The sequence below is a fragment of the Vanessa cardui genome, chromosome 25, assembly GCF_905220365.1.
Source record: "Vanessa cardui chromosome 25, ilVanCard2.1, whole genome shotgun sequence".
In the NCBI taxonomy this organism is placed as follows: domain Eukaryota; kingdom Metazoa; phylum Arthropoda; class Insecta; order Lepidoptera; family Nymphalidae; genus Vanessa; species Vanessa cardui.
The window spans coordinates 3803911-3827753 of NC_061147.1; the positions used below are offsets into that span (position 1 = coordinate 3803911).

Below are 23843 nucleotides of genomic sequence, written 5' to 3' on the forward strand. Positions count from 1 at the left end.
CATTGTCAACATAGTTATAAATTAATTTAAAATAACTACCCATTTATAAATAACATTTATAATTTAAACGAAACCTTCTAAATATAAATTCGAACGTTGATTAAAAATAGTTTTACGGAATAAACATTCCATTCAATTATAAAACATTTATAAATACAATAAAATTTCAATATCTATAAACCAACACACACAAACAAAACCACGCAACCAAACGTTAAACGCTAAACTTTATCCTAATTTATAACGATTACGAACCAAAACCGAATCATTAACGATTAATCAAAATGGCTGTCAACATGACGTTTACAAAAAATGCTCACAATTAAAATCGTATAAAAACCGTATGGATAAAAAGGAAGGTATCTTTCGTGGAAAAAAAGGCCAGGGTGAATGTCCTAAGGGATCAAGGGAGGAACGACGCTTTGATTCTATCGTTCAATGCTTTATACATTGCGGGTTAAACATGAATCCTTCGTGTAAGATTCCCTATTAATTCCTCAATGTATATCGAAATGTAGAGACAGTTGGAATGTCATGTTACAGGATGTGAACTCTGAGTCTCTCTTTATGATCATAATAGTGTAAGAGATGGCTATGGAAAATCAATTGTTTAGTGATAATTCATGTTATTGGATAAATATTCTACATATGTTCGTTATGAAAATTAATTTTAAGAACTATGAAATTTACTTATAATATTTTTATAAATAATTTAAAAAAAGAATCGATTTAAAAAAAAATCGATTCGAACTATTAAGAATAATTTTAAGGAAGATGAGAAATAATATCGGTTTTAAATATAAATATTTTTCATAATAAAAATCCGATAAAATGAAAATCATGAATATACAAATTATTCAGTCTAAATTTAATATTTGTTTAATTTAAAAAATAGCATTCCATATTTAAAATTCGACAATAATTTTAAATAAAGAATAACAAATAAAAGTAATTCAAAAAGATTACGTAAATATAAAACAAACGGTCGTCTCTTGAACTAAAACAATATTACGTATTAGATCGTTAGTAAAAAACTTAAGAAAACCGTTCAGCGGCGGGCGCGCATTCGAATATATGCATTAACACGTCGATATTAAGGTCATTGTTGCATTTACAAATCGTACGATTGTTTTTCAAGTGAGTTTTTCATAAAATACCAAGTAACTTGATTGAAATGGTATAATATTTATGCGTCGTTCTTTTTATCTCGTTTCATAAAAACTTCTTTGACGAAATGTTTACTTGAACCAGATGTTTATTGAAATTAAATAACAGTTTATTTTTATCGTGAAGATACTTTGCGAGTTATTTTCAATGAATTTATTATAGAATGTAGATTTACTGGTATTGTTTTTTTATGTTTTTCGTTTATTTCATTACAAACCGCTGACCCGGAAGCAGTGTTATTATTAAGCGTTCTTTGTAATTGGTTGTAGAGTATTTTGTATGCAAGTTCGTATTTTACATATAATTGTATATTCTGTCGCGTTAAAGTTTGAAGGATGAGAGAGCTACTGCTGACGTCATAATTACGGCGATTTAAGGGATGGTTAGTCTATACAAAATGTTTTATAGTATGTTTTATTTCAATTTGCATTATATATAATAAACTTATATACAATTTTAATGTCAACGACTTAACTATTATAATCTATTTTATTGAAATGAATAAATGTTTTGTAGAACTATTAAATATTTTTTTGTAATATTAAGCATCGTCAATATATTTTAGATACATCAATGATAGCATTAATATAATATGTGAGTCTGTTCATTTTGTACAAGCAGTAGTCAATTTATGACTGTCATAAACTTTATGATGGCGTTGTCAATAAACACTGGAGTTAAATTTAATATTGATGATAAAAATCGTTTCAAAATCTCAATCATATATACAATTGTATAAATAATTATTACTTGTTACTATTATTTTGTCTGAATTGTTTTCAACATCTAAATACATAAATTTAAAATTACATATTTGCATGCACGTTCTCTTCCTGATTTAATAAGTCGTAATGCATTACGTTTACACTAATTCAAAATACACATATATTTGAACAATTTCAAAAACGATCAAGATTCGAATATTCGTGAAATTACCAATTCCAAATTCAAATATAATAAACAATGAATAAAAGAACAAATAACCATATCATCTAAAATTGTCGAATGTGTTCCATTTTTGAATTATTTACAAATAAATTGTGACTGCAATAAAAACAATTTGTAACGTGACGTAACAAACTACAAAATCGAATGTTATAACGCGAACGTCTCGTGCAAAAACAACAAAACACAAACCGTAAATAGCGGGACGTTTGAGCGTGTGACGTCGATCGCGACAATTGTCACGTTGATGTGCAACATGACTTTATTTCAAACCAATGCTGTTTTCCAAATTCAAATAAATTTTAAAAATCGAGCAATTACGATTCGGCCTTTTTTATCTTACAAATTTTCCGACTTAATGATTACCGAATTGTTCGAAATTTATTGCATCAATTATATAAATTGTCAGTTTTTTATAAAATTCGCAAGTTTTCCGAACGCGTTAAAGCGATACGGGGAATTAATACAATAGCTCACAATATAAATACCATACAAACAAGTATTTACACAGACATTCTCTCGAGCAATTTACTCTTACAATATTAATATGAAAACACATTTATGATCTAGTGTCTGGAGTCTGGACTAACATTCCTCGTTTTGTTCTAGATCTGCGCAGACGCATAAATAACAACAATATTTCGTCGAGACTTAGAATAGTATAATATTAATTAACCTGAGCGTGTCGCGTATTTCATACGAACTGAGGTTTCTGTTCGTTTACGTGCGCGTGCGCACCTGTTCCGCACTCTATTATGTGTTAAGTTTATTGTTTTACATCGTTATTGTTTATATGTTTATGATTTATTTTAAAACATAAAAGGTATTTTGTTTAAATATGTAGATGTTTTGCTTTGACGATAATACATCGGCAACAATGCATTAATGTTGTTATAATAGGTACCTATATATAAATAAGATTCCTTTAATTCGTTGTTGAAATATAAGACGTCATTAAAAACATAATGATTTATTTAACAAAGGGATAATTTTTTAACATACAAGGAAATCATAAGCAACTTAACAAAGAGAGGGACTCATTAATTTTCAAAAACACAGTCGTGCCGTGCGTTATTACGAACGGATCAATAAATTACAATCATTTGCATATCATCGCTACATGTAACTTTTGCATGCATGTACCTACATGTGCGTGTACGATAAACCATGCGTACGCGATAATAGACTACGCGGAAAGCGAAACGATAAATCTGCGCGCATTTTTCGCAAACGCATAAAATCCGAACGCACTGTAATTGAAATTAAAAACATCAACGAAATATACCTGTCTCTTTTCACCGCGATATGTTTCTCCCTTTCGTGCGGTGCACGCGCCGGTGACACGATTTAATATAAACACCGTATTTAAGTTTCGTTAATATTAGAATATCAACTCTATTGATATATGTTACAGTTCATTTTCAATAGAGCGTCGATGTGGAATTAAGTCTTTTGTTTGACCAATGACACTATTGTATCCACGACGGCGCTCGGAATGCTGTCTGTCTCGCTCGCTCGCGATAGCTCCGTCCCGCTCGGGCACATGTCAATGCAGTTTATTGTCGACGTTAATGGTACTGATTACAAATGTAAATTTTCAGTTCGCGTCGGCGTTGGTCGGCTTTTTTCTCTTGTCTCTTTATGGTATTAAATTGTAGCACAATTATTAATAACTTGTGATGTTATTTTTTATTTTTTACCAATCGTTCATTACTAGTTCTGAAATGTTATCTTTTTGCTCCGACTTATTGTTTATATGAATTTAATATAAAACTTTTTATCAAAGATATTTCTGTAGTGCTTATTAAACATCCCTTATTAGTTGCGACTTCAGCGCGGAATCATTTAATTTTTCTCTGCTTATTTTTTTACGTTACGTTTAAAAACTTAATTAAAGGATTAATTATGAGTATTAGATATTAGACAAAACAGCATTAGATCGAACCTACACAATTTTGGCCGCACTCGCGATCACATCAACCACAATTAAACATTATAAATCACTGTAAAAAGAACCAAAAATACAACGTACTTATCTATTCGAAACAGTGTACTTTATTTATATAGTCCAATCTAAGTTGGTATATCCATTCGTCGATTTAATCACAAGTTGTTAAGTGTTGGGGTCGTATCGGGGTTCATTGTTAGCTGGACAGTACTACGACTGTTTCCCAACCGAATACCGCGTGCGAAGCGTTCTCTTGCCAATTTTCAGAAAGACAGAACTAAAATAATTGCATAGGCGCCCTATTTCGAGACGAGACTAGTGTTTAGTTGGGCTATTCTAGCTATTATTCGGTCGATGTAATGTTACTTTAGACGTATGGCTGAAAACGTTACGTGAAAATCGCTTACAATGCATTATAAATATTCATATAAAAATTACCTGTCAAAATTTGTAAACAAATTTAAAAAACCTAATTACTTACATATTTATTAGGAAATATTTAATATCAACCATTAAAAAAAAAATATTTATTGACATGTAAAAACTATTAAATTATCACCTAAATTCACACACATCATCATAAATAAAGAATTAAAAAAAAAAAAGAAAAACAAAATTTAAATATCGAATGCCAGAAGTACGTGTCCCAATTTCAAACAAATCCCTCTGAAATCTATCCTTAGAATAATTACGAGTGATGAATAGTTTGATATGTGGTCGGATATATTCGTAATACATTCGTCTATTTCGCGTCTCGACGTGTCACGTGACACGGCCAGCGATCGCCATTATGTCATATGGAATTAAAAAAAGTTATTTCTGAAAATATAAAATAAAAATTACATTGTTTTGAAGAGTTTTGTAATCTATGTTTCGTTTCAATCTACATATAAAATAGGAGCAGGTCGCTTAACTTAATACTGTAGTTCATACAATTAAATTATAATTCTTAATGATTTAGTACCAAATCATAAAATACGTAAGTGTATTTTTATTTTTATCGGATTATAATAAATTCATTTATTCGTCATAAGTAATGAAATATTAAATTCCCGATTCGAAAAATAAAACAATTCAAATTTGGAACAAAGCGTTCTATTTTTAGGTCTGATTAATCGTATAAAATACGATTCATTTTTTGTAATTATTTGGGATAGGCAATACGCGGAGGTGGCATCGAATTTGGCATTGGCGGCATATTGCTTGGCACAGATACAATATATTACAGTTGAATGTTTACGTGCATTAATTCTCATACGATTCAGTTGACAATGCATTTTTAGAAAAACGTTTTATTTGTGCCAAAATTGTCTAATATATTTATATTTGTGTTATATTTGTTTTTGTCTAAACCTGCGTATGTTGTTTATATTTCAATACTGACTCTTAATTTATATCAAATTTATTACGTTATAGATTCTAGTTTCTGGTTTGTTTATTTTTTTATTATAAGTCAATCTTTTTCTTCTCATTCTTTTTAATATTGATACATCGGTTACATAGACCAAGAAGACATAATACGTTTTCAATATTTAAGCTTTAGATTTCAAGCTTCGCGCTACTAAGATTATTGTAACGGAAATAATAATCACATTCTCAAAGGTTTGAAGATAACTCCAAGAATATCAAAAAAGGAACGACCAACATTTTTAAAAATAGAACGATATATGAAAAAGAATTCATTTTTGAAAAAAGGATTTTTTTTATAAAGTTATAATAAAAAAATCAATACGTACATATTTTTTGCGTTAACATTGTTAACACCCATCAATACGTCATCGTAACATCGAACATAATCTTTATGGAGGCGGCCTTACGTCGGACGATCTCTCATATTTATGACGGCTTCACTTGATTCCAAGTAAACACGCGAGTTACTCGAATCGTCGAATTAACAGATTTAAAATGTAAACCTGCATTTCCTATCGCAAATTAGAATTCTGTTTGGAAATAAAACGCAACAGAAAAAAATTGAGACTGTAAGAAAATAATATTCAGAACGATTATAAATCGAAAATTAAATATTTACTTTTTTTTTAAATTAGTTAGATGTTGAAGATGTTCCTACAACAGTGTATCTAGTACTAGCAAGCGTGTAAACGCGGCTCAACAGCAATAACCAGACGCGGCAACAATTACATTTGCACACAATGACGTGCAACGACAGAAAGAAAGCAATATAAGCTTCATGCTTTTCTAAATTCGTATACAAAGCGACGTTCGAAATACGAAAACGTATCAGCCGATAGCGCTAGAGCGTATGCCAAAATGCCAGCGAGCGACACAAACAATTAGGAATGCGTTCTAATACAAATTCAAAATACCTATACGTAATACAATTTAAATTTGGAATACATCAAACGTAACATCAAATTCGATTTTTTATTCATAATACATTTTCAAATTCGATTGTAATATTATAAACAGATAGGTGAGAATTTATTAGAGTTCGTTATTTATAAATTGGTTTAAATGTCACGGGAACAATGGAGTGCGGTGTCTATTTGAGATTGATGAGTAACGAATAATCCTCGTTGTTGTCGGAAGGCGGGAAATGTCTTGCGCAAGAGATCTCGTATGAGAACGTCAGATTACCGAGCCCGTATTATTTTCGGTAAACGATACGTATCTAAGGTACTTGCGGGTAACAAGGGCCACCGTCTAACAAGGGCCACGTGTCGAAAATTATCCTAAAAAACCGTTTTATCCATTTCTAGACACGCACACATGTAAACGACCAATAGAAAAGCTAGCCTGCGTATCGCATGACAATGCGCCACGCGCCATCTTGACAGTAGGTCTGCGACTATCGAGTGTGTTCGTGCGTGTTGTATTATTATAAAATTCTTTCGTTAGAAATTATATAAAATATGCATTAAATGTTTGTTTTTAGTTAGGTTTGGAATTTGTATGTAAAATTTAGAAGATATAGCTTCTGTTGAAGGTAAGGCTTAAATGTTTTTTTTACTATTATGTGTTTTTATCTGTTTTGCTAAAAAATAAGCCAAAGAGTCTAATTAGAGCCACATTCTAGGCGGCTTACGAGGGCCGGCCCTTATTAAACTTATTGAATTAATTTTCATATCTTTTTATACTTGTAAATTATTATGTGTTATTTGTATTACCTTATATCAAAGTCCTAATTTCTATCATTAAAAAAGTAATATTTGGAAGATTGACCCTGGGGGATAGTAATAAATTGGTATTATTAGGCTTTTTCTGATATTTTTTATTTTTCAGAAGTTTAATTAACTTATATCATCTGCTGCATTTTTCCTTGAATGCGATAGGAGTGGCCATGGCTTTTTCATTTTTTTTTTGCTTTGTGTCGTGAGGCTAGACTATTGGCATGAGCTTTATGTATGTCGTTTATTTTTGTAGGTTTCAATAATGGAACATTCCATTAAAAGAAATCGGGGTCTATGGACACTTCAACAGCTGGAGGCAGCTATGGCTGCTGTCAAAGACGGAGTCATGTCTCAACGTGCTGCTGCTAAACATTACTCTATACCCAGAAGAACATTGGTAAACCATCTGAAATCAGGCAAAGTGGAGAAACAGATAGGACGTCGCACAATTATGACGAAACAGCAAGAAAATGATCTAGCTTCAAGGATTAAGCGACTAGCATCCATAGGATTTCCTTTAACGCCTAAATTGTTACGCCACCAAGCCTTTGTTTTTTGCGAATCAAATAATATTCCGAATAATTTCAATAAATCTACGAAGCGAGCTGGCAAAGATTGGCTCAAACTATTTTTAAAAAGACATACTGAGATATCAAAGCGCAAAGTTCAAATATTAAATCCCGGAAGAGCACAAAAACTTAACAAAGCAATTGTCATGCAACACTTTCAAGAGTACAAAAAAATTTACGAACAGCTAGATATTGCTAATAATCCACAGCGCCTTTACAATATGGACGAAAAAGGCTGCAGACTGACAATCCACAATCAACCTTTGGTTTTAGCTCAAAAAGGGTCAAAAAGAGTGCACATGGTGGCACAAGAACATGCCGAAAACGTTACGATAGCCGCTTGTGTAAATGCATTGGGTAACGCAATTCCCCCAATGATACTATTTAAGGGGAAAAGGATGAAGCCCGAGTACAACGACAATTTGCCTTCAGGATCGTTGGTAAAAATGGCACCAAAAGGAAGCATGACTACGTCACTATTTGTTGACTTCATCCATCACCTGGGTAAGTTTAAATCGGATGGTCAATGTTTGCTCATTTTCGATGGTGCTTCGTGCCATTTAGATTACAGCATTGTTGATGCGGCAGACAAGGAAAATATTATACTGTATTGTTTGCCTTCAAACACTACTCATGAACTTCAGCCTCTAGATAAAAGCGTGAACAAATCGTTTGAGCATCATTGGGACGAAGAGGTTTTAACATTTACGTATCAACATCCTGAAAAAAAAATTACAAAAGCCCGTTTCAATTCAATATTCAGCAGGGTTTGGTCGAAGTGCATGACGCATGATATCATAGTAAACGGCTTTAAATCTACTGGTTTGTATCCGTTCTATCCAGAGGCGATACCATCAGAAGCCTATGCTCCTTCTGTTCTTACTGAGAGGCATTGTCAACAGGAAAATGTTATCCCCCGATGCGATTCACCAATTCCAGGTCCATCAGGTATTAATAAAAGTCACACAAAACTAAGACCTCAGCCTGATAGTTCTGATTCAGATGCCACTTTATGTGAGAATCAAAGTCCTAGCTCTCCATCCTTACTGCAACCGGATTTGTCTCAGCCACATATAGAAATTATCGGAGTCAAGAAAAGATTAGTGTCCTACAGTACAACTGATTCTGACTCACCTGATCCAGGGAATCACAATACTAATACTGAAATAAGAAGACCAGTTATTTATAGCTCTGATACAGACTCTTCTAGTGTTGAATTGACGAAAATGCTCAATGAACCCGGCACGAAGTCTTTCTTCGGCATATACTCGAGTTCAACAGACAATGAAAATGAAAATTCTGCAACTAAGCAAGATCGCACTCCCATCAAGCAGATAACTGCTAGGCATGTAAAAGCTACGAAGAGCTTAAGACCTGTCACAAGTGACGAAAATTCTGAAGATGATGTACCACTAAGAAAGTTACAAGAGAGAAAGAAATCATTTCAAGAGCTCATACCAACACCAAACTTTGCCATTGTCAAACAAAACCCAAAACGTAAAGCAATTAATTACAAAGCTCAGATTGTTACTAAAAATTTATTTGAAGAAAGGCAAACTCATAAAGAGAAGAATAAGAAAAGAGAAAGAAATATAAGTGATACTGATATAGAGAAGCAACGGAAATCAAATCTGAAGGAGGGTCACCGGCGAAAAGTAAACATTAAGGATCGTTCTAGAAGGTGCGAAAAAGGAAAAAAAGTGAAAGAATCAAAGAAGAAAAGCAAATTAAGTAGAGATGAAATTGATACTAATGATAGATGGTACTGTTATGCATGTAATACAGAAAGATTAGAAGATATGCGACAGTGTCCATTATGCCAAAAGTGGTTTCATGAAGCATGCGTGGGACTTACTAAAGAAGATACGGATTTTGCTTGTCCAATGTGCAATTAGAAGACTGAGAAACTTAACTTGATCTCAAATAAGACTTGACAACCTTAGATTTTTCAATTTAGTTATTTTTTATTATATATTATCGTAAAAATAAGCCTTGTTAGGCGTACATTACTATTTTTACGAATTGTGATATTCAATTTAGTTCCTTTAGACTCAAATCAGTAAGTAATATCGTTATTATTATAAAGTACAAATTACGTGAGTCCAATAAGGGCCACTTATGTTTGATAAACATATTTCTTTTTCTAATTTATAGTGTCGATATATATAGAGATGTAAGAGGTGTTCGTAATTATTATAATTCTTTTCAATTTAATGTTTAAAACACATTTTCGAAGTGAAAATTTGTTACTTAGGTTTAATAAGGTCCATGTGTTGTTTTTATTTGTTATGAAAGTGAATTTAAATATGTTTTTCTTTCTTAAAAGTCAAAAATTGTTTTTGTAATTTGTAATTATAGTTTATTTTTTGTTATTTGGTTATTCTGGATATTTAGAAAATGGCCCTTAATAAACTACATAAGTATAAATAGGGCCACTGAAAGCTTTTTTAAAAACGACTTTGTACTTGATATTATGTTAACGTAACCGTGTTGACTGTACTTTTTCAAATAATAAAGAAATGAATAATAATTTGATAAATAGCGTTTTATTTTCTATTCATTATTATTCTTAATATCTTGGTTTTAAATAAGGTGGCCCTTGTTACCCGCAAGTACCTTACGTCTGTTCCGAGCCGATGTACCGTTTAATAGTTTAAGCACACGATGTGTTACGGTATGAGTTATGATTAATCTTGACTGGCAAAGGCGATTTCAATCGGAGATCGGACATATTTTTTTACCCGCAGAATTCTAACTAAAAATCGTGATTGAAGTTCCAAAAGCCGAATTATAATCGCTCCCTCTTAATCGCCACTAAAATACGTCTTAAAATTCTAAAGTCGCATTCATCAAAAATAAGAAAATAATTAATACTCGTTTCGGAACGTGAACCGCAGCGCTTAGAACCGAACATAACAATAAAACAATACGGCGCTCGCAAAACCGAAACAAAACACAGAAAAATATGAATTCCGATCGGAACGGGCCCCGGGAAACAAAAGATGGCGGATTTTAATGAAATGAAATAAAATATAAATTCCTTTGAAGCGAGAATTCTTACATTTTTAATTTGCTGCCGCGGAACAGGAATGGAGCTAAAAACGGACAAATACCACATTCATAAACGAGCCGGGCGCTGATTGTGGACGGATCGATCTTAACTAAATCAATTAAACATTCATTTTTTTTTATTAAACTAATAAAATTAAAAACACAAAATACTTTTATTGTGTGTATTTATCAAAATTCATTTGAATAACCTTATTGTATTCCAACATAACAGAATTGAAAATAAAATATTTTAAAAAAAGAACACATTCCAAAATAGTGAAATCTATTTGAACTATAAAATGGAACATTAAAAACGAAATATTAATACATTTAAAGTTAGAACGATTTATATTTACCGATAAAATGTAATTTCCCACAATCTATCTATTTATAAATATACAATTTATGATGTAGAAATAATCCAGATGCGTTATTGAGTAGCAGGCGTTACCAGACGGGCTTACTCATGTGTTTTTTTATTTATTTTCTTAAACACTTATGAGTAAATTATGTCAGTCTGAACACGATATCTAATAAAATCTTTATCGACAATCTGGATATTTTACGTTTAAAATGAGTTATTTTAATGAATACGATCGGCGGATTTTGTTTATTAATATAATACACATTATGCTTTTAAAGTTTTAACTTCGTTATTTTGTATAAGCTTTTTAAAACAAGAGGCGAGATGGCACAGTGGTTAGAAGGCGTGCATCTCAACCGAATATTGTAGGTTCAAAGCCAGGCACGCACCACTGAATATTAATGTGCTTAATTTGTATTAATAATTCATCTCGTGTTCGGTAGTGAAGGAAAACATCGTGAAGAAACCTTCATGTGACAAATTTCTTAGAACTTCTGCCACATGTGTATGTGCATTGGAACAGCGTCGTGGAATATGTTCCAAAACGTTCTCCTCAAAGAGAGAGGAGGCTTTAGCCCAGCAGTGGGAAATTTACAGGCTGTTGTTATTGTTACGAAAAGTTGCTCTATTGTGTGAAATGATAAACGTTTATTCGAATGATTCATAAAAGAGTGACTGACTTTTTTTTAAAGTTCTTTTTTTGAATTTATTCCATTACTCTATTCGTCGGTTACGATTAATCAAATCAACATTCGAAGTCTGTTCCTATTGGATTTGAAAATGGAATCGAATAATTGAACGACAGCAATAACAGGTAAAATAACAATAAAACAATAATTTCTAAAAAAACCACCAAACGTCGAAACTCAACGATTCCCGGAATAACTCACAAAAAGCCGACACAGTTTCAAAACATCAATTCGGGAAGCAATAACATCAATCACGCATCGGAATTGATATGAGATTTTTATATTCGTACGAGCCGTTCCTATTACGCCTGCGAGGACTTTCGATGGAGCTATTGAGTTTTTGACTAACCCTATACGAACCAGGATGTACTTCAATTATGATATTATATTCTGGTTCGTTCGGTCCTTTAGACCTGTAAGATCTTAGAGGCTATTTTATTGATTTAATTTTGTTTTTCAACTTACTGATTGTCAAATTGAACACAAAGAAAATACCCTGAGCTGAGGAAAACCGGCATTAGAACCCCAGCTATCTTTAATTGCATTAAAAAATGTAGGATAAACGTCCTAATTAATCTTTATAATGGGATACAGTTTCACTTTTCTAGTTGATTTCGGTAATTTATAGAGCTATTAACTGACACTAATAAGTTTAACATTTTTAAGAATATACACGTCAAAATCGCCTATCATCGAGTGAGATGAGAAGTGAGATCTTACAGAGAAGCTCTGATAGACAAAATCACATAACAAATTATAATTCATCATGTACGTTTTTTTAATTACGTATGTTAAGCATTAATTATTATACAGCCTTCTTTAAAAAATGAGTTTTATCTTTTTATGGTATTTGTAAGTTTGCATAATCAAGTTTGAAGAGCTCCGATTGGTCGCAATTGTGTCTGAACTTACCTACAACTTTTTATATTTGTAGGCGAATGATTAACTTTTTTATTTTTCACCCACATCGACAGTACACGGGTTAAAAATAAACTATTTTTATTACCCTGAATCTTATAATTTTAAATAAAACAAAATCAGTGAAAGTTATTATAATTAGTGTAAATAGGCATTTAATTTGATGATTAAACTACATAATGACTACTAAAAAAAATGTAAAAGTACATTTAAATGAAATAAGAAATCTTGTAATGAGATTTTAATAGATGAGAATTATAATTTCGTACAAAAACACCAGTAATTTTATCTGATGAATATATAATCATTATATGCAAAAACATGAATAAGTTAAAATAATGGTCACAATAATAAGAAAAAACAATTAATAAAAAATTTCAAATATCCTATATCGTCACCTCAGCACACATTCGCGACACAATGGCGGGCGTGGCGGACTAGTGGGGGATAATTACCTCTCCCCCCAGATCCCTCCCCCGAGGCTTTCATTGAGCATTGTCTTCGAGATGTGACCTCTGACGCGGTGTTATGTCTCGTCAGAATGAGAGCGGTCCGCGCGCGGCCACAGCCCAGCATTAAATTATACTCGAGGCTAATTCAAATTAAGAATTCAAAACGTGAGAATTAATTAGTCACATTAATTATATTAATCGAATTAAATCATAAAAACACGTTTTCTCTTGTGCTTTTATAAGTTATCGAATTTGCAACAGAACTCTTAATTCGAATCTTTATATTCCATTTTCAAATCTTAGTGCGTTCCATTTTAAATTTTAATAAATATTATGAACAATGATGAAGCCCTTGATGTACGAAATAATTGCAATATAATTTAATTTATAAATGATAATTATTGCGTAAATTTATTGAATAATTATTCATAAAATAATGATTCATTACCATATAAGTAATATTTGAATACCGAACTTTTCTAAGAACAAATCAATCAATTTGCATCAACCGAAACGGGCACGTCTAGACAATTTTTAACTATCGAATAAATTCTATTGTACTGTCATTTGTATGAAAGGTGAGAGAAATCGCGACGGGTGAATTCTGTACGCGTGTGGTTACGTAACCACGTAACCTGGCCATTGTGTATGCTGGCGCGTGCCAGTGCAACCTGGGGTGGCGGGTCGCATACCTTGGCGTGCCATGTTGATAGTGGTCAGTCTCTAGAAGATATATGTCTTAAGTTATCTATGTATTGTTCGCATTGTTTGCTCTGCCTCTGCTTGTGACTTACTTACAGTCAAACACATAAACATTAGTTTAATTTAATATATAGAATAAATCTTTACCATGCGTTTTCCTTAAAGAGTACAACATAATAGACGTACAATTGTATAGAACAACATCATAACAAAAAACAAAATGGTATGCATGATACGTAAATATATGAAGCATTAAATTGTACCTCGATATAAAATATTGCCAGTTTGGAAGCACACGTGTAACATTCAAACATTTCAAATTTCGAACGTCAGCGAAAGCTAAAAAAGCAAAACGTTCATATCTTAAACTCGTCGTTCTAAATTCAAAATATAAGTGAAGCAATTGAAAAACGAAACGAACTAACTTCGTATTACAAGCGCGTTCCAAATTTAAGAGTATTCAAATATCGAACGTCGGGACGGATTATGACGTGCGGGACCGGCTGGAGAACGAATTATGTTTTCCTGCAGACTTAATTTTTTTTAATGTCTAAGATAAACATTTAAACAAATGCTTTTGATGTGTAACAAAACTCGATAAAGAATATTTATAATATTCCATCTGAGCTCATAAAACCATACATCTTAACTAAAACATTCAATCAACTTTTAGATTTGAATAAAATATTACCCGAACGTATAAAATCATAATATCGGACGCAGCTAGTTTCGTTTCGGCGGAGATATGATCCCATTGATTGATGGGTGACCACGCTGCGGGATCGAACTACCAGTTACCGTTGACCCACGGTAAGTGTTAACATAGTGGTCTCGGGGGTCAGAGTAGACTGGTAAGCGCTTGATCTAAGAGTGTTGACCCCGAATGTGTGGTTAGAATGTAGCATGTTTTGGACTTAATTAAAAATATATAAAGTATGTATTGCATGTCACGACCGCCCCCGTGTTTGTCGAACTTTTAATTTTCAATCAGTGAATTGATTGAAGATAAATATTGATAGAAATTTAATTTTGTGAACATCACACCGAGATGTACTAAATTCAATTTTCGTTGTAGCGATACGTTCATTGTGTATTTTCCATTCGTTACAAATAGACTTAAATTAAAACCAAATACCCGGATACTGACGAGGCTTTTTATTTGTATCGGTTAAAATGTATTTTAAATTTACCTAGTAATCTCTCTATGAGGAATTTAACCCAAAAGTTCACGAAGATATAACGGCAAACGCGGTTCGAACTTAAGTTATCTCTAAATAACAATCGTCGAACACGAATCTCATGCTTCTGAAAATATTAAAAATAATCTTGTTTGAGTGCGAGTAAAAATATAGAAAACTTCGAACGGTATCCGCCTAATTTCCTGAACGCATCAAATGTATCGTTGACTCAGGGCTCAAGAGCAGGCCACAGTTTTCTAAACTCAGATCTAATTTCGAATGTTCCCGTTCTATTTTCAAAACAGAAATTTGAATATGAACCGTCTATTCGATGATGGAACGCTCCCCGTTTGTAATTCGAAAATGGAACGTCTTGTTCTTATTATGAATGCGTTAAGGATGCGCAAGAGCATGCCTCTGACGGTTTAGTAACTGATGCATTAATGCCTCGAATGATCTCTCGTCGTTTTTTTCTCGACGCCCGGAGATTGGTCATTACACATCTGAATATGTGGACTCAACAAAAAGAGTGATCACGTTTTGATAAAAAGTTCCAAGTCTTGTGATGTAAGAGTGGCAAACGTGCTCTTTATGTTGTTAGAATTTGAAGTTTCCGGACCGAATTGAAAGTCTAAACCCGAGGCGTCCGATTGTACGATGCTTAATTGATTTTATTCAAAATAAAGTCGTGTTATTTGAATTTCGAATATAGCTCAATATTTGAAATCGAAAATTTTTATATTCGATTCAATTTAAAAGTAGAACGCCAATTAAGGATTAATCTTTAAAAGTTGAATTCCCAAACACGAAAAATCGATTTGCATCAAATGAAACATTTTGTACAATCTAAATTATTTTATAGCTTGTTACTAACTAGCAGATATCATTAAGATTTTTGACGTTATTGTATTATTTACTTAAGTTAATTTAAACAATCGAAATTCAAATAATTTTATTCGTATGATTATGTAAAATATTCTTGTAATATGTTATTCGTAAACTAATAGTACATTCATTCTTTTTCTATTAAGGTACACTCACACTAAGAATCATATCTGAAATATATATTCATATAATATATAATAGCTTACTAAGACGTAATTGTGAAGATACCTTTAAATTGAACATACTCCGTCCGCAGTTTAATAAGGACATAAGAGACCATTAATCAAAATTTGAGTAACTATGTCATTATTATTTTTGTGTTATTTTCTTTATTTCTCAAGCATACGTCAGTTTGTAATTAAACTCCATATTCCTTAAACAGTGGAATTAACCCCAATTGAGGGATCGCTCTATTTAAATTACTCGTAACGTACAGCTTTGTGGAAGTTTCGACACGTCACTCGTAATCTATTCTTTTGCCTATGCACGATCAACTTTTTAAGAACGTAATTTGAATATTTGAAAAAAGAATTATTTAACATTGGATTAAATAAAACGTAAATAATTATCTATCGTCTATTTTTATTATTTATACACGATCGAGGTCGAAGCGTAAGTAGTGTAAAATGGAACTTGTTCCACGTTTGAACTTAAATTGAAAATAGCGTTTGCATTTTATGTGTAACGGCCTTGGTCCGCAATTAAAATGTTTGAATACATTTTTAAAGGTTATAAAAATAAAAGTAATTAAATATGTTATCTAAAGACTCAGAAAATGTTTTACAAGTTTCGCCGATTCAGGAAATCGAGAAAAAATCTATCAATGAATTTATAATTATCGTACACTTGTGAATCGAATTTGAAGAAAGATTTAATATAACGTTTCCGGTCGTCGCAAATTATCTTTATAGTATTTTTTTTAATGTAACATAAACATGTATTTCCGTTTAATTTGACCTCAAATTATGTTATCTCAAACCGTTATAATCTCATATTTAAACCAACAATGCAGCCATCTTTAAAACAATGAGCGTTATTGTCTGTTCTTAATTCCATTTTTGAAAAAATAATCCATTTCGCATTTCATACCAAGAGCTTCATTGATTGTGTAAATGTATTCAAAATTGAATCTTATTCCTCAAAAACTATGGTACATTTTTAAGAAACGTAATTCCAAGCAGCTGGGTTTTTAATACATTAATTGTTTAAGCTGAAATGTATCTTAACTGTAGGCGGGAAGGGTTAGAATTGTATACTAATTGATTAATGACAATTGCATGTGTGGGGCGAAGGAGACGGATATACGATAAGAGTGAGAGGATCAAAAAATGCACGATTCCGCAATGTGTCCGTTTATTATGATAATTATGAGACGACAAAATCGTATTAATATAAAATGTTACCGCTTTCGATGTGAACATTATTTATCCTGTAAAATACAGAATGTTACGCGTATAACATGATTAACATAACTCAAGTGACAACGTTATTCGTTCGGATTTTAATTTAGCCTTTGATTAATTAATTACCTAGTTAATTAAGTTAATTGTACATAAATATTTTGGTCATAAATTAAGTTGAAAAACTTACAAAGTCGTTCGTACAATTTGTTAAGACATTCAAGATAAAATATAAAAGATAAATAATGACTTAATTAACGCTTAAAGTGTATTAACTGTAAAACGACATCTAATTAAATTTTTCTGCAGTAAAAACTCAAAGGACATTTTATTATACTACATAAGGCGTGTCGGCGAGGCGCATCGCTGTTTCTAGCTTAAAATAGGAGCTGTAACGAGACAAAATTACCATCAAATGTCAAAAATAATAGTTTCCATACCGGTAATGGAGACATCACTTGAATAAATTGCCAATCTGCAATTGTAAGTAACAATTAATAACCTGTATATGGCTGGGTCGGGATGTGACGGACGGACAGATGTCCGATTGTGGGATAGTGGTGCTTTTAAGATGGCTGCGCTACTAATGGTTAGAGATGTGCAATAAATGTCGTTGATATGTCCCTATTAATATTACGAATGCGAACATATTTATAATGGATTCCATAGTCATGTTAGAAAATTAATTTAAAAAAAAATCTAATAAGAAAATGGGAAATAATCTGTATCAGTCAATACTCTGTGGTCGGAGGAACGGAAACATTCGAAATTGGAATTCCACGGGCGATAAAGTTAAGCGACTTCGAAAAACGATTGGCAGTTTTGAAAAATCGAAAAGTCTTTTATCGATAACCGTTTAAGTGTATTCGAATGAGTCACGTGACGTGATTCAATACCATTGTTCTGCTACAATACCGAGTACACGGGTCCGAGTAAATTAGGAAATGTGTTTTTTATTGGAAATCCATTCGGAATTACAATTGAAAGATATATATTATGATACACGTACGCTTCCAGTTAGCACCGTGAGAATATTTGAATATTATCGATGTCCCTTGAGCGGCAAGTACGAAATGTTTATGGACATCAACGCGGCTCTATAACAAAGAGCGAAGGAACACAATAAAATTAAACACAATTGTTTATGGTCATAACTTTTTAAAATATATGAACATTATATTCGGAATATTTACAAGTTACCGCTTCGTACGTTTCCCGGTTCGCATTGTTTTATGATTGTATATTATATTTTATATTTATATAGCGATCACGTTCGACTCACATTGATTGTTTGGTGAGGGTTGTGACGTCACCTCCGTTCGCCTGATAAGGCGGGCTTCCGGTCGAAATCCTGACGGGTGAATGGATGACCGAATGAACGGCTCGCGACCTTATCCGATGAAAGGACGATTTTTTTTTCACTGATAAGACTGGGCGTGTCGAATTCGTGCAACATGCATCCGTAATTCATGTTTCTGTTGCATTTTAGGTGTTCAGATTTGCTTAACATGTTGTACTAATGTTTGCAAATTACCAAAGCAGATTTAATTTTTTACAATAGCAAGAATTTTTAATAGTAATCATAAGATGTTTTTGCACTATCACGTGTTAAAATCAAACTTCGCAAAAACCGACGATAGTTAAGTCATTTACTTACTTCATAATAAAAACTACCAATATGACTGCAAATAAAATACGAATCGTAAGATACGGGATTTTCCTTATTCTCGTTAAACGTAAAAAACAGCTTGTTTTATAAAAAGCGTTAACCGTTTACGAAGAACAACGATCCCAACAGGAACCAAATGTATTATGTCATATTGGATCACATTAAGCACATAATTCCTAACCTGACAATCAAAACATTATAATTCTGTATAATTTAGTTTTATTTCTTTCATAGAACGAATACATTTCATTCATAATGAAGTAAGCATAAGAATTATTTATTATAAAGCATTCCATGTTACTTAAATACTAATCGAATTTCAAATTCTAAATTTAAACATTTGTAATTCCATCGAATAATTTAAATTTAGAATTCCGATTTGGCGAATAAGTAAAAATTCGAAATAAATGAAATGACATTCAATTTATTCCATTTTTAAAATGAAATGTTATCATTAGTAAAATAATGAAAAGGTGTGTAGTTTAAAATGTAGATGTATTAATTATTTGTCAATAAACAGCTAACATATTTATTAATTCCATATTGAAAATATATTGCTGAATACAAATAAAAATTAAAAAATTAAGTTATTAAAACAAATTCTTCATATTCTTATTAGCATTTGTAGTTTACACTTTAAATAAATTACTAATAGCATTCTATAGTAATTGTATGTTGGTATGCAGTGGTTACCATAATTACTTAGAAAATACAATTTATACATACTCATTATTATTTTAAAAGAAAAATACATATAATCCATTTATGATTACAGTCTGTCTGTTAATATTAATATACCGTTCGATAACTAACGATGTAAACTATTGACGGATACACATGTTTTAGGATATTCTGAAATACAAACTTGAGTAGTAATTAAAGTAAACTTTGGTAAATTTTCTCATATACAGATAAGAAATATTAACGATAAATCTTATAAGGTTGAACCTCTTTGGACGGATTAGAAGAAGTCAAATCGTTGCTGTTCTATATTTAAATTGTAAATAACGATGACAGAATATCATGTCAGCTTAAGAGAGTATTTAGAAGTTACTGTATCAGCGTAGTATCGTAATAAGTTAAAATTATAAGTAACTATTCGATCTGTAACTTCAAAAACAGTTGACAAATACTTTCAATCTAAAATATAATTATAATCATTATACGTGCAACAATTTCATAAATAATTTAATCTGAATTGTTTTAATATAATGTAAATACACTTTTGTTTACGTTAAACAAATATAGATTTCGATAAAAGTAAATATTAAATTCGTTTGTTCGAAACGTTCGAATTTCAAATATTCGTTTAGGGATTATTCTGACTCTGACGTCTTATTCTATTGTTAAAATTAACGTTAAAATATTTTTTGATACAACTGTAACTAAAACTGTAATATGAAATGCAATTTATATTATTTTCACTTACAGATTAAACATAATACAAACATTAAACATATCTGAGAAAACTGTTAAGTCTAAAAGTATTTTAATCAAATTAATTTAATTTGTTATCATTTATATAAGATTTTGTGATATATGTCGCATATGAACCATTATATTAATACATGTATATAGCATAGATTCCATTGACATATACTATGTTTAACATGTCTAAGATATAGAGATATAAAATGATGATTTTTTAATAGTTTTTCTAGATAAAGACGTAGCAAGTTTCATCTTAATTACAATAGAGTATCCAAACCTCATGATAATTTGTTTAAGTATGAAAACGTACCATTAGTCGAGTCTTATATGCGAGTGTCATACATACATATAATATAATAGAAGAATATTGTATCGCTATAGAATCAATAGTTACTCGCTAATGTAGTATAAAATAGTTTTGATATTTGTATAATTACATTCTAATTTCAAAAAACAATTGCTCATAGAATAATTCTTCTTCGAAGTTCTGAAGATGCTGCATAAGAAGATGTAACATTAAGAAATGGTTCTGTTATGTAATATATTAAACATACTCCCTAAATTAATTGATGTAAATTCATGCATTTATGTATATTCATGAAACGATTTCAACAAATACGCTCATGTCGTTTTTAATTAATCATTATCTGTGTTAAGTGTTAAATGCAGACGAAACACATTTAAAAAAAAATAATTACATTTCATACTAAGCTCCAATGAAATCATAAAACAAATTTATTGATTATAATTATTATTGCATAATTAAGTTTTTGAAAAAAGAACTTTTACTTTATTTGTAAACAACAATTTGGTTCATCTGCGTATTTTATAATTATTCAATATTGTTGTAAGCTTTGATATTATAGTATTGAAAACACTATATATGCCGCAAGCATTGATATAATGATGCTTACATTACAACAAATATAATTTATATAATATATGTGAGTTATTCTCGTGTTTCTATTAATCTTTCAGTCATTTTGGGTTTGTTTATACTAATTTATAGAGAAACCTTAAACACTATGTAACTCTACTAATCTAGAAGTTTTAAACTGTCATTATAATCCTAGCTGCGACAACAGTAGTACGATTCTTTTTTAATTATTTATACAGATAAAAAAGATTACTAATTAATTATTTTTCTCAAAAAGTACGCATAAATTATACATCCTTTTAGACCACATGAGTTTATTGTATAAATGTATAATTACTTAGACATTAAAAACTAGTATTACTAAGAATATAAGTAATATTTTAACCAGACGTTAAATACTTTCTGCCCCGCGGTGCTAATTACAGATTTTTTTTATAATTACTCAGCTCCTAAATGGAAGCGTGATGATTGACCGACCATTAGAAAGGTACTTTTAAGATATCCAATGAAAATCGCGCTATCATTATTTATACGCTTATTAATAAAAAAGCATATTATTATTACCCAATACTAATTTACCTCGGTTATTATATAAATGTAAGTTTATATTATTATTTTATGATTACTTATTTAATAATTATACAATTGGTAATTTTATTTATGTAAAATGTTTCACGTGTAATAATTTATACGACCTATAATTATTAATATTATTTGATATTGTTGTTTATTATTAATAAATTATAATAATATATTTATCAATTAAGATTCAATATGTTTTTTTCTAATAATTTGTAGTAGTTACTTATACAATTAACTTTAGTTAATTATATGAATTGTAAAGATTGTATAGCTTGATTATAGTTAATTCTAAGATAAAACAATGCAATTCATAAACATATTATTCTCTAATGTATACAATTTATTTAGAAGTTGAAATATACAAAGTTTTCAACGGTTTACGAAATATTAACAAAAGATAGGTATCTGGTATTGAATCCATTACCGCGTGATTTCTGCACGACCTGTGACCTGAACATTTCTAGACACAGATCAGTTTGTGAGATAAATATACTTTTGTAGCAACAAAAAAAAACTAACGGCAAATATTGTGATTCATAATCTATTTGAAAATCTGTTTTAAGAATGTAACTTAACTTGATATATACTTAACATTATTAATAAAGTTTTTTTTTTATGTTTATTATATTAACTTATCAATTATTATCTATAATTTTAACTAAAACATTTAAAAAAATATTTTTTTCTTATGATTCATGTTAATTAATAAAAACTATTCTATAATTTCTATAATCACATGATGACTTAATAATCATAATGTAAATTATACATGAGTATGTTCTATTATTTAATAATTGAATTAATAATAATTTAAGTAAAACTAAAGTAAATAAAAATAATGATACGCTTACCTTAATCTAAGACATCCAAACTTGAAAGCAATTCAAAACTAAATTAAAGTCACACACAATGTCACAACGAATCCAAGTTGATCACACACAGCAATAAACACACAGTTTGTTACGAAAAAGTTTGTACTAAGCGTCGATAACTTGGCTGTAAGAAATAAAAGTTGTAAACCCGCGCTCGAGGAGCGCGCGAAAAATTCGAAAAAAGAACACGAAGCAAAATTCGGAGCTCGTAAAGGATACAGTCGCGCGCGCCTTACACACGCGACTGAAAAAATTGCCACAACCGCGTAAGACTTGGAAACTAAATCAAAATACTCGATAGGAGAGGGACGAGTCAGCGGAGGCCCCACCCTTCCCCCACCACGGCACGACACGCAAAAACATTCATAAAAACCACGCACGATTCCTCCGCGAAATTATCAATAATGTTTATAACTATACGAAAATGTAAACGATTACGTTTATATCGATTAAATTAAACAATTGCCGTATTATAAACTTTGACAATGTCGAAATATTTAAAACAATACTCGTTTTAAATTGTACGAATCATAATATAAACACGGATTGTGCTAATCAAAATATACGATTCGTCGGAACGCATTCCGCAACGCCTACATTTATGAGTTACATCGGATTACTATCTACGGTGGCTACTTTGACAGATGTCAAACTTTTCCCGCGCTCCTGGAAATTCGAAATATGAATTTTGTGTGTACGTTTTACGTCGGAGCGACCGCGCTGTGCAGCCGCTCGGCCACGAATACTTCAATACTCAGCGGGTGCAAGAACGCGCGAGTTCATTTTTTTTTCTGCCAAAAAACGTAAAGGGTCTTCGGTTGTTCGGCGTAGGGTTAACTGTGAGGTCGGACGAGATGTTTTTATGAGTGAAATTGGAGCGTAATGCAACGACGCGACCTTCGACCGATTGCTTTACGATCTGATTGATCGCATATGCAGCTCTACTTTTAATAATTAGCGATGATTTCTTTCAATGGCGAATAACGTTGTGATAAGTTTAGTATGATTTTGTATAC

General features: G+C 31.2%; 2 protein-coding genes across 8 annotated transcripts in view; one reads left to right on the top strand and one right to left on the bottom strand.

Annotated features, from left to right (window-relative positions):
* The window catches only part of LOC124540469 (zinc finger protein castor homolog 1), an 84075-nt gene extending 60513 nt beyond the window's left edge, over positions 1-23562 (bottom strand). For 6 of the 7 annotated variants that reach the window (XM_047118069.1, XM_047118073.1, XM_047118072.1 and 3 more), the window contains exon 1: positions 22807-23088. The gene's annotated coding sequence lies outside the window, so the exon portion shown is untranslated. Of the gene's footprint in view, positions 1-22806; positions 23089-23525 lie in introns of those variants that run through there. The other variant, XM_047118068.1, reaches the window with a different exon arrangement.
* On the top strand, positions 7415-10247 carry LOC124540471. Its single transcript, XM_047118074.1, has one exon. It carries the CDS (start codon positions 7451-7453, stop codon positions 9650-9652), a length of 2202 nt encoding a protein of 733 aa, XP_046974030.1. The 5' UTR covers positions 7415-7450; the 3' UTR covers positions 9653-10247.
* Positions 23563-23843: the final 281 nt, after the last annotated feature.

Bases quoted from the DNA above. Each gene is read 5' to 3' on its own strand.
- LOC124540471 (XM_047118074.1), top strand. From the start codon at position 7,451: ATGGAACATTCCATTAAAAGAAATCGGGGTCTATGGACACTTCAACAG.